At 39.3% G+C, this 18,703-nt stretch overlaps 1 protein-coding gene and 1 pseudogene across 1 annotated transcript; both read right to left on the bottom strand.

Annotated features, from left to right (window-relative positions):
- Positions 1–5,808: 5,808 nt before the first annotated feature.
- LOC122013875 lies at positions 5,809–10,766 on the bottom strand (annotated as a pseudogene).
- A 252-nt stretch (positions 10,767–11,018) lies between these two features.
- Positions 11,019–14,985, bottom strand: LOC122017628 (ribonuclease 3-like protein 2). The gene is made up of 4 exons (XM_042575289.1): positions 14,522–14,985; positions 13,461–13,628; positions 13,025–13,398; positions 11,019–11,305 (listed from the first exon to the last, which is right to left on the bottom strand). The coding sequence occupies exons 1-4, from the start codon at positions 14,876–14,878 to the stop codon at positions 11,122–11,124; spliced, it is 1,083 nt and encodes a 360-aa protein (XP_042431223.1). The 5' UTR covers positions 14,879–14,985; the 3' UTR covers positions 11,019–11,121.
- Between the last annotated feature and the right edge of the window lie 3,718 nt (positions 14,986–18,703).

Below are 18,703 nucleotides of genomic sequence, written 5' to 3'. Positions count from 1 at the left end.
TTAATGCTATCTATCATGAAAATAGAAGACATGATAGAATTAAAGAAAAATATGTACCTTATCATGCTAAAACCACTCAACCTAAAGTTAGAAGGGTAGAAAATAATTTAGGCAATAACTCTAAGGATTCTAGATATTTGCCTAAGAAAAGGAAAAAATCAAGGCTTTAGTGAAAAATCTAAGGTTGAGGTGTTATGGAAGGAAAATCAAGTCTTGAGGTCAAGACTTGATAAATTAGAGAGAACCCTTAGAAAAATCATATTTGAAAAACAAGGGTCTAAGAATAATAACCTAGGGATAATTAGACAAGAATCATCCAATAGTAGGAGGGGTTTGGGATACAAACCTCAAACCAAGAAGGATGTTCCTTCTTATCATAGGGTTCCATATAGTTATGGAACCAACCCTAGGTCTAGGGGTTAAGTCAAAGATACATGAGAAGTTATCCCTAGAAGTATTTTTGCTAAGACCAATGTGGCTAAGATTCCTAAGAAGTCAAAGAAAGTCACCAAGAAGGTCACAAGGGAAGTTATCCCTAGGGTTGGCCTAGAGAAAGTGACCACGGCTTCTAAGAAGCCTAAAAATGTCATTAGAAAGGTAGCTAGGGAAGTTATTCTTAGTGAATATCTAGAGCATCCAAGGAGCACCAATAAGTTTTGGGTTCCGAGGAGCATATTCTCAACACCCTAGATGGGTTTAGAGAGTGTCAACTCTAAATAGGTAGGGTGGTTAACCCAACCTTGATAAAATTGACACTTGGAGACATTTTCAAGGTTTTTGTTAATCTTTGAAAATGAAAAGGATTAATTGTTTACTCTTGGAAGAGTAAAATGTGCCAAAATTTGAGGAATTTGATTTAATTTAAATTGATACAAATGAGGAAAACCAAAGGAAATGTCAAGTTGGGAGTTTGATATTTTCTTATGAAAATAGGGGCAACCTAGGATGATCTCATTTAGTTAAGCTAAGTATTATGGATACTTAGATAGATTATCTAGGTAGGTATATTTTATTTATGCTAAATTGCTATGCTTTATTTGCCCATCATATGCCATGACATCATATTTAGCATTCATACTTATTATGAAAAACATAACAAAAATACCATGTCATGTCATACATACATCATGTAACTATAGTATATTTTCTTTTGAAAATTACTTATTTTGATGTATGTCATAAAATCATCATGCATTATTTTAAATTTCTTATAATTAAGGACAATAACATTTACTAACAAGTGGCATCCTAGGTGGATGTGCATAATTCCTAAAATGCCTAGATAGATATGCATGATCCCTAGTTTAAGGTAAAATCAAAATCTACATCTCACAAAAACTATAAGTTGACTTGTATGTGCTTTAGTGCACATTAGATACAAGTGAGATGTTAGGATGATGAACAAAACTCAAGATGTTGATTTAGTGCATCTATTTGAGTTTTGATTTCATCAAAACACATAGTTATGTGTACTCCAATCATTAGGAAAGCTAATGTACATGTCATGTGCATTGAGCCCAAAGAACATGGTTAGAAATTGGTTTTGAAAATCATTTTAAATATACTTTAGAAAACTTTGGTGAAGGCTATCATTTGATAGTAATCATCATTGAAAATTTAAACACAAACTAGAAGAAAACATTAAAGTTTTCCAGAGTTTTCAAGATTGTATCAATCTTTGAAAATAAGGTGTATTTTCCTAGAAAACTATTTTCCATGATAGTATATACCCTAAATAATGTCTACAAGAAATTCATGATTTTTAGAATTTTTAGGGCATTTTTGAATTTCACTGAAATTGAATTTCAAGAAATCAGAGCTCCAATCGATCAGCCGATCGATTGGAGTGTCTCAATCGATCGAGCGATCAATTGAGATAAGGTTTTCTTACGAGCAGAGGCTAGCGGAATCGATCAGCCGATTGATTCACTGATGCTAAATCGATTGGGCAATCGATTCACCGATGCTGAATCGATCAAGCAATCGATTCATGTAGTTTTTCTGCGAACAGAAGCTCGTGGAATCAATCAGGCGATTGATTGAATAAGTGTCAATCGATTGAATCCCAACCCAATCGATTGAAAAGGTTGATTTTGACTAGGAAAGCCTTATTTCAGCGCTTTAAGCCATTTTTAGTCGCTTTAACCACTCCTACCCCCTTGGAATATATTTATATACATTTATAGGTAGTTTTCGTGCTAGAAATAAGGAGAAATGGTTAAGGAACAGTAGGTTGAAGTTTAGGTTGAGGTTTGCACTCAAATATTGATACTTGAACCTCAAAACTTCAAGTTTTGGGGTTCCTAAAGATTTAGTATTTCAAGTCATTGTTGGTGCAGTGACAAAAGTTTGGAGCATGTCTTTAGGGGGAGTTACTCTTTAAGGACATGAAAACTTTTTTTCAAACACCATGGAAGGTGGTTTAACCTTCATTAGAGTAAATGAGTGTTGAACAACAATGGAGAGTGGGTATCTTCATTGTTGCGTTGTGGATGCTCTAAGATGAGCATTATGAAGTGAATCAATGCTCAAGGGTGAGCATTAGATACAATGAAGGGTATGAGACCTTCATTGTTGGAATGATGAATGTTCTAGGATGAGCATTGCGAAGTGGTTATTGCTCAATGTTGAGCATTGGATACAATGAAGGGTATGAGACATTTATTATGGTGTTGTGAATAACGAGTGAAGTTGTAAACAACGTATGAGTAACTCTTCAGAGGGAGAGTTTTTGATGTGTGTCAAAGGGGGAGAATGTAGGGGTTAAGTTAGGTTTTCATTACCTTAAGAGGGAGTTTGCCCTCTAGGAAATGGAGAGAATGTAGGAAACTCTCATAAAAAAGGGGGAGATTGTTGGTGCAATATCTCCTGGGTCAAGGTTGACCAGGTTGACTAAGCTTAAGTTGGCTTAAGTTTGGGTCTCGATGTTTGAGTTTCGATGTTTGATAATATATGGAGATTGCAAGAGCAATCGTCCGTTTGGAGAAATTGTTGGTGCAATTCTCCTCTGGTCAAGGTTTGACCAGTTAAATGTGAAGAAGAGTCAAGTAGGTCAAAGGTTTGACCAGATACTTGACTGGGAAAGTTCTAAGGCAGGTGAAAGACCTATTGCGTGAAGCTAGGTAGTTGGAAAATCCTGATGAGTGAAGCCAGGTGAAAGACCTAATGAGTGGAGTTAAGTAGGTGAAAGTCCCAGTGAGTGAAGCCAAGCAGTGGGAAAATCCTAATGAATGAAGCTAGGTGAAAGTCCTAGTGAGTGAAGCCAGGCAGTTGGAAAAATCCTGGTGAGTGAAGTCAAGCAGTGGGAAAATCCTTTTGAATGAAGCTAGGTGAAAGTCCTGGTGAGTGTAGCCAGACAATTGAGAAAATCCTGGTGAGTGAAGCCAGGTGAAAATCCTAGTGAGTGAAGCTAGGTGAAATTCTCGGTAAGTGAAGTCAGACAGTGGGAAAGTCCTGGTGAGTGAAGTCAGGCAGATAGAAAGTCCTAGTGAGTGAAGCTAGGCAGATACAAAGACTTGGTGAGTGAAGCCAGGCACGTGGAAATCTAGGTGGGTCAAGGTTGACCGGACACCTGGTGTTGGGAAGTCCAAGTAGGTCAAAGGAATGACCAGATACTTGGAATAAGAAAATCCAAATGGGTCAAGGGTGATCGAACATCTGGTGGAAGGAATTCCAAGTGGGTCATGGAGGACCGGACACTTGGCACGAGACGGTAAATCCAAGTGGGTCAAGGTTGACCGGACACTTGGCACGAGAAGAAAAGTTCAAGTGGGTCAAAGGGTTGACCGGATACTTAGTGAAGAAGTCATAGCAGGTCAAGGTTGACCGGATACTAGGCATAAAGAAGTTCCAACAGATCACGGTTGACCAAGTGTTAGGTTTGGGACCTTGGACTTTAGTTAAGCAAGTCAAAGAAGGTCAATCGAGCCGATCGATTGAACTGTGATTCAATCGATCAGCTGATCGATTGAAGGTGGGCTACGATTGAAGGTTGGCCCAATAGATCGATCGATCAATTAGGAAGCAAAATCACAAGCACAGAATGCTACCCAATCGATCAGCCGATTGATTGGGCATCGCTAATCGATCAGCCGATCGATTGGGCATCGCCAATCAATCGGTTGATCGATTGGGGGTTGGTTTTCTTGCGTGATCGTGAGAAATCTTGAATTGATCGGTCGATCAATTCAGACAGTTTCCAGCAGAGCACAGAGGCGCTCTGAATGATCAGCCGATCGATTCAAGCCTCCCCAATCGATTGAGATGTGATCGTTGCGAAGGAAGCGTCGAGTTTAAAGTCATCTTCCTCGCAGCGACTCGGATCTCTCCTCTCTCACAATTCTCATAGGTTCTCTCCAATTCTTGAAGCTTCTTGGAGCAAAGTGTTATTGTACTTCCAAGATCAAGAGGCGTTTCACACAAGAAGAAGAAACTAGCTAAGGTTTCATTTGTATTAAATCTTATAAGATTTTCTTTATATTTGCTTCTTTATTTTTTCTTGTTGTATTGAGAGTTTGTATAAGGCTTCTCCACCTTCAGTAGTTACCGAGAAGGAGTGTTTTGCATAGTGGAGAGAGTGGTGTGTGTGGATCCTTGGATTAATCACTTCTTTTTGAGGTGGATACCAAGTAAATCCTTCGTGTTAGCGTTGTAAATGTTGCTTCGAATTCATTTTGTTGCATATCATTATCACGAAGAAAGCAAATGAAGTGTGACGAACTATTCATCCCCCCCTCCTCTAGCTACAAATCGACCCTAACAGTCTTGGTCATGATTTTTAGTTTTCTCCACCAACAGTGCCCGATTGAACCCTAAGAGCTGCTCAAAGGAAGTGTCCATGTCTTTCTTCGATTGGGATAATTTAACAGACAATTGCTCGACCCGGGCTCACGAGGCACTTTCTTCCTCGACCAGGGCTTGCAGCCGCTTGTTCTCATGCTCAAGGAAGGCCAGTCTTTAGCACAGGGCCAAGCTTTTTACCCAGAACTATAATTAAAGGATGTAAGTTGCGTCCGACTAGGGAAAATAATGAGAAAGTTCAGATAAGCTTACCCCAGTAGATTTCTGAGTAAAACTATCAGCAAGCTCTCTGGACGAAACAGTCACCGCCTTGGCCCTAGAATCCACCCATGTCCGAACTAGAGGACCTTGAATCCTGATCTGATGTTCGAGGGAGCACGCTCGACATTGTTCGAATGATGCCAATCATTGGTTGCTAATCAGATGATGGCCATAATATGCCTATAGTCACTCAGATCCAAAGACTCCGAAGTTGCTTTGACTTGGATATAGGGAAGGAACGGATAATTGAAGTGGGGGCCATTGGGTTAGCCTGCAGTGGCGACAGGTAGGAAATAGGCTGCACTATCATCGTCTCGGCTAGTAGCTCAGACAAGGATGGGGTTTGATCGGACGATGGTGGTGTCAGCAGGCTAGTCGTCATTTCAGGGATAGATATGGAAGAGCTCTCGCCCCGCTCGGAGGGAGGGCGAGGAGTGGGTGCAACCGAGGATTTCTACGGAATAGAGACCTCTAATCAAGAAGAAGCCTCCGACTCGAGTCTTTTTTGGCGTTTGCGCTGGATCAATGGCTCGGCAGAGGTAGCCAATTCAAAAGGAATGAGAACTGGAACCATGGAAGGCTGGGTTGGGGGAAGCTCACTTGTGGTGGTCGTGGCGTCACTTGCCGCCACTCAGCTTGCTTCTTCGTTCTATTCTTTTGAATGCTCTATCGACAGGCGCCCATGGCTCTCTAGCTCAGCAACCCCCTTTGTGTTGATTTTCGCATCAGTTAATTTGCTGAAAGTGCTTAATAATGACTTAGGCTGCAAAACAGAAAAAAAAAAACAGTTAGAATAAAAAACAATGGGTACAGAAATAACTTACCTAAGGAGTCGGGCAGCCGGGCTCGAATGAGACTCAACCCAAACATATATAGCACTCTCTCCAACAATAATTTATGGATGTGATATTTCTGACCGACCATGTGAGCGACCACCTAGAGGCAGGTTGGCTCCCATCGATACTTTGTCAGCACAGAGGACTTTGGTAGCTTCATTTGCCAACCGGCCGGGAAGGCTGGCTGGTTGGGGAGTCGTACATAGAAATAGTGGTCCTTCCCGCCCTTATTAGATGTGGGTATCTTGTCAAAGTATATAGCGCCCACTCAGGCCTAGAAGAGAAAGGTGACTGATTCGAATAATTTTAGATAATAAAAATAATGGAAAATTTGGGGCAAAAGAGGAATTTCATATATATGAAATAGGACAACAATCCCGCACAGTAGTCTAAAGGAGTTGGATACCAACTAGTGCAAGGGAATGTGAAAGTATCTACAAACTTCGGAGAAAAAAGGATAGTTGGGAAAGCACAGGTCAACATAGAATTGATCTTTAAAGAAAAGGATGAAGTCGTCTGGAGGCATATGGGGGCAACATAGGCAGAGGGAATGATGATTCTATAAACATTGAGAATATGGTAGGTAAGTCATCTTCATCTGATCAACCTCGTCTTCATTGAAATCTGACGCGATTGAGATGTATCATAGCCCGGGGGCATCCGGGGGGTGAGTAGGTTGTGCCATAGAATAAAAGATGGAAATCAAGGATTACGAGGGAGGTAAAGAGGAGTAGCTTAATATAGAAGGATCACCAGCAATGAGTAGAGAATAGAGAGCAAGGAGACGAATGAGAAGAAGACGAAGACAAAGATGGAGAACACGATAAGGCGACGGGAAAAATTAAGGGTTTAAAGACCCTTGTGGATGATGGCCCTGAGCCGTCCAATCGAGAACTTTGGAAAATGATGTTTAATCTTTGTCGTTGTATTTGAAAAAGTAGTTGTCACATCAGATCCCAACAATCGTCTGTCACATTACACATGTCGCGATAGAAGAGCGTGACACATGGCATTCGATTACAGGTGACATTAATGAGGGATGGGAGTGCATGATTAAAAGACGTGGTCGGCGTACTTTACATTAATAGCAGATGATTTGAATGGTTTCCAAGAAATTATGATAACATCAGCAACAATTAAAAGGCACTAAGTGAGGGTGGTCGCTTAGAGAAGAGGCCAAAAAGAAGTCAAAACATGGCTAAGTGTTGTCTGTGTTAGCTCCGAGCGGTATCAACCTCGGAGTATAAATGGTTGATCAGAGCCGAGCAATCAAAAAGAAGTTAAAAAAAGCAGCTAAGTGTTGTCAGTTACGAATCTGAGCATCATCAATCTTGGAATATGAATAGCTGAGTAGCAACTCTAAACCCTTGCACATCCAGTCAGGAAGAAGTCAACTTCTTGTCCAATGATAGGAGCAGTTTACATCATAGCCGAACGACGACTCTAAGAACACCTAATCAGGAAGAGGAGTTGAGAACGCACTAATCATCTAGTCAGTCAGACTTGCAACCTCATTCGACTAGACTTGAGGGGAAGACTTGTGATACGGTGATGAAGAGGAGCCCCACCGAAGATGGCTCAAAGTAGGCAAGAATGGCTTACGCGGAGGTCAAAGTCAAGACAGTCAAACCTAGGTCCACTAACCGGGTATAATGGGTCGGATGGGCCACAGGGTCGGACGGGCCACAGGGTCGGTCGGACGGGCCACAGGGCCGGTCGGACGGGCCACAGGGCCAGTCGGACGTCGTTGTCCGAACGGCCGTCCGCAGAGGACCTGTGACTGCGGTTGAGAAACTAGCCGTAAATCCCTCGGGCTACCATCCCATTCGATCGGGCTAAATGGCCGGTTGGATGAAAAGTAACCCTCCGACAACAGAAAAGCCGAATGAAGGAAGCTAGCTCTGTCCAACACGACCGAGCAAGGGTGGTGTCCCCATCGAGCGACCACCGATCAGCCTATAGCGGGACCCACCTACATATCTCATCGTACCCTTTTGGAGGTTTGTACCACTGACAACAGAGCATACCCAATAGGCAAATCATACTTTAGAAGCTTCTAGCTTATCACATCAAGGATTTGCATGTTTGCTTTAAGAAAAGGTGTTAGTGACACCTTTTGACTTATCTTTTCCTAGGATACTTTAGAAAATGTGCACACGCTTTGAGATGTGTGCACAGACGCTACAGTGACACTATAAAAGGGGGTTTCCATCCACAGGCGGAGGTATGAGTTACTTTACTGTTCAATACGCTCATTGTTACATCTTGCTATGATTCTCCACTTAGTATTGACTTGAGCATCGGAGAGTCAACAGTGGGAACCCCTTCGCAGCCTGGCACTAATGCCTCTTGTGTTACAAGACCGCGAGGAGTCTACATCCAGTTAACTGCCGAGCCACATCCCTAATCCACTATCTTCTCTACTTTCGAACAGGATCACTTACCATTCAGAAATAAATGAGGAGAACTCTGCAGAAAACTGATTAGAAGGTGCAAAGGGAGGGGGGGGGTTTTCAACCACTTCTTCAAGAAGAAAGTTCATAGAAGTTGATCCTGTTCGAAATCGGTGAAAACAATGGGTTGGGATAGGGTTCTACTGTTGACTCGATGAAAACTCCACGTTGTCCTACAAAACTAGGAGCGTTAGTGCCGCCCGAGGAATGGGTCCCGACATTGGCCCTTCGATGCTCAACTCAGTGCTTGGTCTGAGAGAAGAAAGTAGCGAACTGTAGCAAATGGCGTATGCAAATAAGAAGCATCGTGTATCACTGCCTGTAAATGGAGACTCCTTTTATAGTGTCACTGTTATATTATATACGTATCTCAAAGCATTACTAAATTTTCCAAAGCTTTCCTAAGAAAGGGCATGTCATAAAGTGCCCTTAACACCTTTTCTTAAATGAGTCCGTAAATCTCTATTACTTGACAGGCTGAAAGCTTCTAAAATACGATTTGCCGGTGGGATATTCTCTATCCTTTCTGGTACAAACTTCCAAAAGAGTATGATGTGACAGGTATCTAGGTTCTGCTATAAGCCGACCGACAACCACTTGGTCGGGAGCTTGCCAGCTCGATCTTCCAGAATACAACTACCGACTAGTTCTTCACTCGACCCTTCATGTTGTTAGAGAGGTGCACTGTGTCCGATCGGCTATGTGCCCGATCGGACCTTAGGTCCAATCGGCTAGGACAGTGGGCCAGGTGAATCAATGCTCAACTCCAAACTTCATCTGTGAGTCACGAAGGACGATCGTTCTGGTGGTCCGGCCAGCTTCACGTTCGACCGGTGTTGCATTCGAGGCCCGCCAGATCTTGCCTAGTTAGCAGGTTCTAGATCCGTCTGACTCTGCGATTCTAACCGTTTGACTTTGACCTCCACATTCTTACTGCTTTGACCCATTTTTGGATGGACCCCTCTTTATCAACCGTATCAGAAGCTATCGTGAGCACACTCCAGCATGCATAACAAGACCCAAACTCCAAATGTCACTATGTTTTGTCCAGTAATTCTTTCAGGCTGTCAAGGCAAATATGCCAGAATGCAGATAAAACCTTTAGATATTCAGTCCACCAGACTGTTAAAATTAAAGAGCATAACTGGACTACAAATATACGACTTATCGATACTTGCATGTAATTGTATGTAAGAGTAAAGGTGTCACGCTGAGCCAAGGAGCTTCCAATCAATTATCGCACTAACACCAAAATTAGATATTTTGACTTCGCCTGTATGATTGATCAAAATGTTTGATGGTTTCAAATCACAATGGATAATGTGCTTATCATGATGCAGATAAATCAAGCCATTTACAAGAATAAATTACTTTACCAAGTGATGATTTCTTTCCCATACAATCACAAATTATAACTTGTGAAGACAATGAGCACTGGCCTGGTTACATATTGTCACAAGATATGGCTTTGGAATTATTCTTACACTCTTCAGAAAATCTACGAGTGAACCACCATCCATGTACTCCTATGGTAAAAGATGAATATGTTCATTCTCAGCGTCCTCGTCAATTTGTCCTAGGACTAATACGGAGGAGATAAATCATGATGACTAAGAAGGTAAGTGGCCACCATCCATGTACTCCAGAACAATAGAGATAACGCCATTATCATAGAAACATTGATAGCATTGTACAACAAAAGGGCATTGGGTTGATAGGCTTATCCTAAATTCCTGAGCAATCTGTTTCCGTATGTCCTCTTGAATGTTCATCTGTATAACCTGGATGTTAAAAGTCAAATTTAATAACTTCTGTATATAGAGAAGGATTGGCACACAACCATATAACATCATCATGTGTTTCATTTGAATGCTAGGTAGGAAAGTCATGTGTTGCATTTGAATGTTATTTAGGAAACTAGGAAATATTTTAACTGAAAAGAAACACAAATAATAAAATATAGACTGATGAATGAAAATTTGTGAAATCATGTGAAGATTTGATGATGGTGAAAATCTAATATCTTGACGCAAGCAATTGTCATACTGTTCCAATGTGCAGATTGATGATGATCTGTCTTCAACTCGTGACGTTTGACAATATTGAAGCATGTCTGATATGCAAACGTTTCTTTGATTGGTTTAACATAAGCCAAAGGATGGAGAAAACTTGAGCTTTGACAGAATATTTGGTACATATTTATATGGTCATGCATCTTTCTCCGAAAGAAATAAATATGTGATTAAAAAATTCAAGTATAATGTCAAAAAAGAAAAATTCCATTAATATAATAAAGTATTTTTTTATTGGTCTACAAGTTTCTCAAGGACACTATTCCTCTATTGGATAGGAATGAATGTAAATGTTATTATTATATAAAATTAAATGTAATATATTAGTGAAAAAAAACCTCCATATAACTCGATAATCATAGACTAAATAACAAGGATAATAATATATTAAGTTCTATTTATAAAAGATTAAATAAAAACTATTTGCCTTTTTTAATATATATTTTAAATAAGTGTACAATGTATTGCACCTAATTTATATAAATATATATTTCTTTCATTTGTATCATAATATTTTATATTCATCATAAAAGATCTTTTAATAAGAATTTCTCATATATATATATATATATTGCGACAATTTGTAATACTAACTATGCTCATAACTACTAACAATATATACCAATCAACTATATGAAACAATACAATAGTCAAAAAATGATTGTATGATTTTAATACATTTACATAATTTTAACTAAATTACATTGTTAGTTCATTCATCATACAAAGTCCATCAGATAACATTTTGAATGCTGCTGAGTTTTCTGCATCTTTCACTCTTGGCTTTGGATCCCCCAAAGCAATCAAGGTGTTGTCCATGGCTTCAACTTGAACAGAGCATGTGAATCTCTTACCGTGCCCAGGCCCTTCTTCTTTCTCAACCCTGCATGTTTTGGTTCATGTTTAGTCGTAATTTTTGACAGTTAACCATCAAAAACAAAGGCAGCCCAGTGTACGAAACTCCCGCCAATACAAGGTCACGAGAAAGAATATATTATATGCAGCCTTATCCTACTTTGCAAAAGACTATTTCACCGCAATAACTTTACCGTTACGCCAAGACTCCTCTTATTTTTAACAATCTATCAATATTCTTGAAGCAAGGAGAAGACATCAAAGAATTAGCCGATTGTGTCTGGTAAGCCACAACGAGAGCAATGAACCATAATGGCAAACCTTTTTTCAGCCATAAGGAAAGTGATTTTATTGATCTACTTTGCGATATTAACAATTGAATTGACGAGGTAGCTTTAGGGATCAATAATGTAATGGAGATCAATCACTTCTATGCTAGGTTCAGTTGGGTGGAAAAATAGAAGAGGGGGAGCAAGAGAAAGAGGCAACAAAATTGTAAATGAATCATGAATATTTGTGTTACTGATCCACTATCCATGCATATTATTTATGTGTTACTTCCCTTCTCCCTTCCCTTGCTTTCCCTGACCTTGTTATCTATCCAAGTAAACTCAGCTTCAATCCAACACAACAGAGGATGCAAGAGAAGAAGAATAGAACAATCATCAAATGCATGATCAACATACAGTAAAGAATCATCAATTTTTCTGAGTCATTGGGTCCCATGAATGCGTAAATCATGTATAAAGTTTTGGTTCAGTCACATAATACATTTCACAGTTAAAGACGGAGTTCTTTGATGATATTAAAAATTAGTTTTATTTATACAATTACATTTCATAATGTAACCAAAATTTTCCATAGACCATGCACCCATAAATAATGTTATTTGCTACATAAAATCTTTTTTTTATTATGAACTAATTTTTCACTGTAACCAAACAAATCTAATATGCAATGAATATTAAGGGTTGGTCAGCAAAAGCAAGATAAAACACCGCAGGGTGAAGGCAGTAAAAGAGTGGACTTTGTCTCTGTGCCTACTGAAAACAAGTTTCTGTTATTTACCTCTTCTAGGTACCGCTAGAGCCATCCCCTCTATACCACTAAACAGAAGAAAGAAAAAAACCTCTATAATGATTGAATTGACAATCTATTCTTCAATTAAAGGCACAAGGGATTCAAGAGTTCAAGAACATAGAGAAGAGGAAATTCATATGGACCTCCTTGAAGAAAAGAACAAATTCTAAGGTAAAGAAAGAAAGAAAAGAATTTAATTCAGAAATAAATAAAGGAGTTTCTATGTCAGGAAAGATTCATAGTTCAAGTTTTCATTATGGCAGGAAATGTATTAAAAAAAACAAAGGGCAGCGCGGTGCACGATGCTCTCGCCACTGCAGAGGGAAGGGTCTATTATACGCAGTCTTACCCTGCCTTGCAAAAGACTATGGTAGGCAATGTATTAAGGCTCATTAATGAGACAAAATCCCAAATAAAGAGTAAACACACTTGATGTACACAAGATATAACAAGGTTGAAGAAGAATTATTTTTCTAATTAATCAAACAACCATACCTGATTTTAATGGAATTGAGTCATTAGTTATTATCTAATATGTGTATCATAAAAAGGCTACATAATGTAGTAACAATTTATAGAAACATAATAGAAAGGCATATTTTAGGACTAAAAATAATGCATCAGAAAAGTTAAACATTATCCTGAAGAAAGTAAAGAAAAAACTCACTTGTAAGTTGGCTTTAACCAGTGTTTCTTGATGCAATATTCATTCAATCTTTTCTTGGAACCATCTATCTCTTGCACTCCATTACAGGAGGAGGAGCACAAATCTACATCCATATCAGCAGTGTGACAAGAAAAAGACAATTTTTGCAGTGCATCTCTTGCTGCATTCAGCTTAGCAATCACCTTTTGCTCAGAGGAGCCAATGCCCAAAAGGATCCCATCAACAAAAACATTGGTTATGTTCAAAGAATCCTTGTTCAAATTCTTGATGTCAAGGATCTTGCCATGCTTTTGACAAAGCATGTGGAGGGTGGTGATGGGTTGCTCATCCATGATCTCCCAGGTGATGATGGGTTCCAAGATCCCCCGAAAAACCTATCCAGCCTAAATATTACACTTTAAAAAAAAAGCATAAGAGAATGATTAGTCAAGTTTACCTTCCAGAGCAATTCCAGATTGAAGTTGCAGTCCACATAGACTGCAGCTGCAATGGACTCAACAATATCAGCTAACACTTTCGGTGCTTTGACAGTGCTCCCACCGTAGAGTATCAATCCTGAATCTTCATCAGGCTCCATCATCACCACATTTGTGAACTCATTTACCTGATAGGGAAAAAAAAGTGATATGGTTCCAAAATCCAACATCAAAAGGAAAAAATCAAGCATCGAAGCTGTAGCATTTTTTTCTCCTCACTTTGAAAGACCCATATTATTCATAATCTAATCTATAAGAATTGAAAGAAATTTACTATCCTACCAAATCCAAATTGCAAAGAGACATCACTCAAATCGTGAGGATAGATTCAGATTACCAATGTAACTTCTCTTTTGGATTGTGCAAGTTTCTCCAACTCCAAACCTCTAGCTTGGACATCAAACTCAAAATTCTCCGGGGCATTCCAATCTCAGCAACACCTTTGTATTCCACTGAAAACCATTCAACACAACTCCAAGAATGCGGCTTTTTACCATCATATTTTATCCTCTACTGTTACTGTTGATAAGCACTCTTTCAAGAGAACACTTTCAGCAACTGTCCTCAGAGGAGACTCATATTCTTCAAGCTCAATATGAGACCCAGATTTTTAACACGTACTTAAAAGAATTCAAGCAAGTTCTTCATTTGCATTGCACTATGATGTACAAGGACAAGAAGCCGGCATATCAAAAATATGGAATATATGGTTAGTCACATGAAAATTCATCCAGTAGAACAACATATAGTGTTCTTAGCTGGTGCTTTTTCTGTTTTAAATTCAACATTGCCAACAATATTAATTTGATCTTCACTTCAGATTAAATGTGTCAAATATATGGCGTAGGGTGGGTTTCAAGTTTCGAAAATTTTGTGTGCTTTTGCTTGTGATGTATCTGTTAGAGTACAAGACAAATTTCCTACTAAATCAAAATCAAATCCAAATCAAAGCTGTCTCAGCACAAGAAAGAACGATAAATGCCTCATAGGTGAGATTTTCCAAGTTAAGGAGAGAGCGCACCGTTTGATCCATGAGAGGCGAGTTGTGGCGCAGCAATCGGAAGAGGCGGTGGCGGACGGCGACGCGTGCTAGCTTCTCGGTGGAGACGTTGACGGAACGGAGGGAGGATAGTTTTCCGGGGCCAAGCTCGGGGTTGGTGAGGTAGAGGAAGTTGGTGAAGGCGAGGCCAAGCGCAGCGTCCCCGACGAACTCGAGGCGTTGGTACGAGGGATGGTCGGCGACGGACGGGTGGGTGAGGGCATCCACCAGGAGCGAAGGCTGCCGGAAGGTGTAGCCAAGAAGGCGTTGGACCTCCGCCACTGCCGCCAGCATATTGCTGTTATCCTCCGCCGCCGGTAGGGCGTTCGACGAACTCATTGTGATCCGGCGAAGAGTAAAAACCCCAACAGTGGCTGATGTGGAGCTCTGCCTCGTTTCGTTGGATCCTCTTCAATTGGGTAAACTCTGCTACGACTTCCAATTCGACTAATTGAATCTCATCCGAAGTGGTAGAAACATAGAGGGTTGATATGGGAGACACGTCAGAATTGTAGAATAATTAAGTGCGTCGATTGTTGACGAATTTTATTTGGATAAAAAAAACAAATGAATACCTTTGTTGAAAATATGAGAAGATTATTTTTATTTTATTTTATTTTTCATCGTAAATATCCTTATTCTGTAATTAAAATCATTATATCAGTGTTAAAATAATTTTAATAAAGAGAATCACTCGAGTCATAGTCATCCATTGAAAATAGCAGAGCTGGTAACTAAGAATATCAATCCTTTGAGTAGTGTAGTTTTGAAGTTTTTTTGTTTTTAAATTAAGGTGTCCTATCCTATTTTTCAGGACTAAATTACCCGTTCTTACATAAAAATTGAATCATTATTATAATAATTATAATTAATAATTAGGATGGTAAATAAATCAAGTGTTCATAAATAAATTTGATGTTGAATTTGTAAGAGTTTATTTATGTTTATTTGTTATATATAATATCAATTAAACAAACAAGTTTAAACAGCTCGTTAAATTAAATAAACAAGCTTAAACACTTGTGTGTTCGGCTTGTTAACTTTTGTGAATCACCTTTGCGAACAATGTTAATTATAAGAAAGCCTAAACCCTAAATTAAAAAGATAAAAGACTAAATTGCCCTAAAGGTTATAAACAAATAATTCTAATAAAATTATATAATCTACCATCTCCCTCAAACTCACGATGCTATAACTATAAGCACTAAGAATTTGTCAGACAAAAATCGGAAGTGCGAAGCGGAATGAGCCTTGATAAACATATCATCTATATGTAGTGAGGAAGGAACAAAAGGTAGTGTGATAGTGCCAAGCTGTAGATAATGACGAGTGAAATGACAATCTATCTCAATATACTTTGTTCTCTTATGAAAAATTGTATTGCGCGCAATTTGAATGGTGCTATGATTATCACAACGAAGAACAGTAAGTTTCTGAAAAAAAATTTCATATCTGCAAGTAACCAATGTAGTCAAATAATTTCACAAATGGTGGTAGTCATGACACGATACTCAACTTATGTGGAGGATCTGGAAATAACATTTTACTTTTTACTCTTCCAAGAGATAAGAGAATCTCCAAGAAAAATACAGAAGTCGATGGTCAACTTACGATCCGTAAGGTCGCCCGCCCAATCAGCATCAGAGAATGCACAGAGCTCTAACGAGGAAGTAGAAGGGAATAAGAGAGTCTGAAACTGAGTTCTCCAAAGATACCGAAGAATACGAAAAACAGCAGCCCGATGAACTATGGTCGGTGCAGTGATAAACTGACTAATCATATGTATAGCATACGCAATATCAGAACGAGTTACAATGAGATAAACGAAGCTTCCCACAACTGTACAATAGAAGTTAGGATCTGGCAAAGGAGAATCATCTGACGAATAGTATCTAGCATTAGTCTCAAGGGGAGTATCAACTACCCTGTTATCAATGAGACGTGCACGCTCAAATAGATCAGCTATGTACTTTAACTTAGACAAAAGATAACCTTTAGGTGAAGAGGTGATCTCGATCCCTAGAAAATAACATAGTAAACTCAAGTCATTCATAGCAAAACAATGAGCTAATTCAAACTTCAAAGACTCAATTCCATCAAAATCATCACCAGTAATTATCATGTCATCTACATATAAAGACAAAAGCAAACAGTCTGCACGCGTACACTTGACAAATAAAGCTGAATTATGATTACTGGGATGAAAGCCAAGTGTGGTAATCACCATAGAGAATTTCGCAAACCAAGCATGTGGTGCTTGTTTAAGTCCATAAAGAGCTTTGCGAAGCTTGCAAACTTCACTAGATCGGTGAGCAACTCTAAGAGAGGCACCATATATACTTCTTCTTGAAGATCACCATTCAAGAAAGCATTCTTGACATACATCTGAGATATTTTTCGCTACGAACAGAGGCAATGGCAATTAACATACGAACATTGGTCATTTTAGCAACAGGGGCAAAAGTTTCCTCATAATCCATGTCATATTCTTGAGAGTAACCTTTAGCAATAAGATGAACTTTGTTTTGTTCGACAGAACTATCAGATTTAGTTTTGATCTTATAAACCCAACGAGAACCAATGGCGCATTTCCCTTATGGCAGAGGTATCAAATCTCAAGTATGAGTATGATGCAGAGCAGTTAATTCCTAGTCCATAGCATTCTGTCAAAGAGGATTACCAATAACTTTTCTATAGGACAAAGGCTCAGAAAGATAATGAACAGAGGCAACAAAAGAAGCAAAGGAAGTAGAATAACAAAAATAAGCAAAATCAGGTAGTTTGGTAGACTTACGATGATGTGTAGGCAGACGAATAGGATTATCCACAATCTCTAGAGGTGATGGAACAGTTGCAAGAAGGGGAGGGGAAGGTGGAGAAGATGTCTCGAGAATATCAGATTCAGTGAAGTCGTCATGTGGAAGAGTAGCTGTGGGGGAGGCTTCGTCGGTGTCGATACTGAAGGAATCAATGCGAATAAGATTTACATGAGTCATATCATGTGATAGAAGAGGTATAGAGAAGAAATGAATATGCTCAAGAAATACAACATGACGAGAGACATATAATTTTTTACTAACTAGATCAAAACAATGATATCTTTTTTGACCAACACCATAACTAAGGAAGACACACAAAGTCGACTTAGAGGACAACTTATCATGCTCGACGTATAGTCGGAGAACAAAACGGGTACAACTAAAAACACATAAAAAGAAATAATTATGAGCATGACCATACAGTTTTTGAAAAGGAGACAAACCTGAATTGTGAGAAGTTGGAATCATATTAAATTCATAAGTAGCAGTAAGAATTGCTTCTCCTCAAAAAATACTAGGAACATCTATAGACAATAAGAATGAATGGATTGCCTCAACAAGATGTCTATGCTTTCTCTCTGTAACCTCATTTTGTTCAAGTGTTTCTCGACACAAAGTTTGATGTATAGTACTTTCTGATGCAAGTAAATGAAAAAAATATTGGAAGTGTACTTGCCCCCCAAATCACAATGAAAACACTTGATGACCGTCGAATGTTGAGTTTTAACAAGAGCTTTAAAGTCACTGAAGATGGTAAAATAATTAAATTTGTGTTTCATAAGATAAACCTAAGTTTAGCAAGTGCAATCATCAATAAAAGAAATATAATATCTTGATCCCCCTTTTGTAGTAACAGGAGAAGGCCCCTATAGACGAGCGCTCCTAGAGGCATCGCGCGGGCACGGGCGTCAGCCCATATCACTGTTCAGAACTTCTCAGTCGCTCTCAATCCAGTTGGGTTCTAGTGAGAGAGACTCCAACTTCTCTCTAGAATTTAGGTCATCCATCCACCACTTCAGTGAGGCAAGTGTGAGTGTACGACGGCTAAGGTGAGGGCAAGCAGCTGGTGACAGTTTCTGGGCGAGCTACGAGATCATACAGTGATTGCTAGGATTTCGCTAGAGCGCTTACAGAGTTCACAGGTTGCCGGAACAACAAGGCACAGTGAGACATCTCTGTTACAGTTTGGGAGCAACAAAGAGCATACATGGGGAACGCAGGGCAACAACCAAGTGGAACATAGTCAGTCAACAAAACAAAACAGACAGAGACACACAGTTTCGAGGTCAGCAGGTCACTGGAGCCGGAGGGGATAGTTGGGGGAGGAAGTGGTGTGAGCTAAGGA

This window comes from Zingiber officinale, chromosome 8B (assembly GCF_018446385.1).
Source record: "Zingiber officinale cultivar Zhangliang chromosome 8B, Zo_v1.1, whole genome shotgun sequence".
NCBI classification, from domain to species: domain Eukaryota; kingdom Viridiplantae; phylum Streptophyta; class Magnoliopsida; order Zingiberales; family Zingiberaceae; genus Zingiber; species Zingiber officinale.
This window is presented reverse-complemented; position numbering and strand designations above follow the sequence as displayed.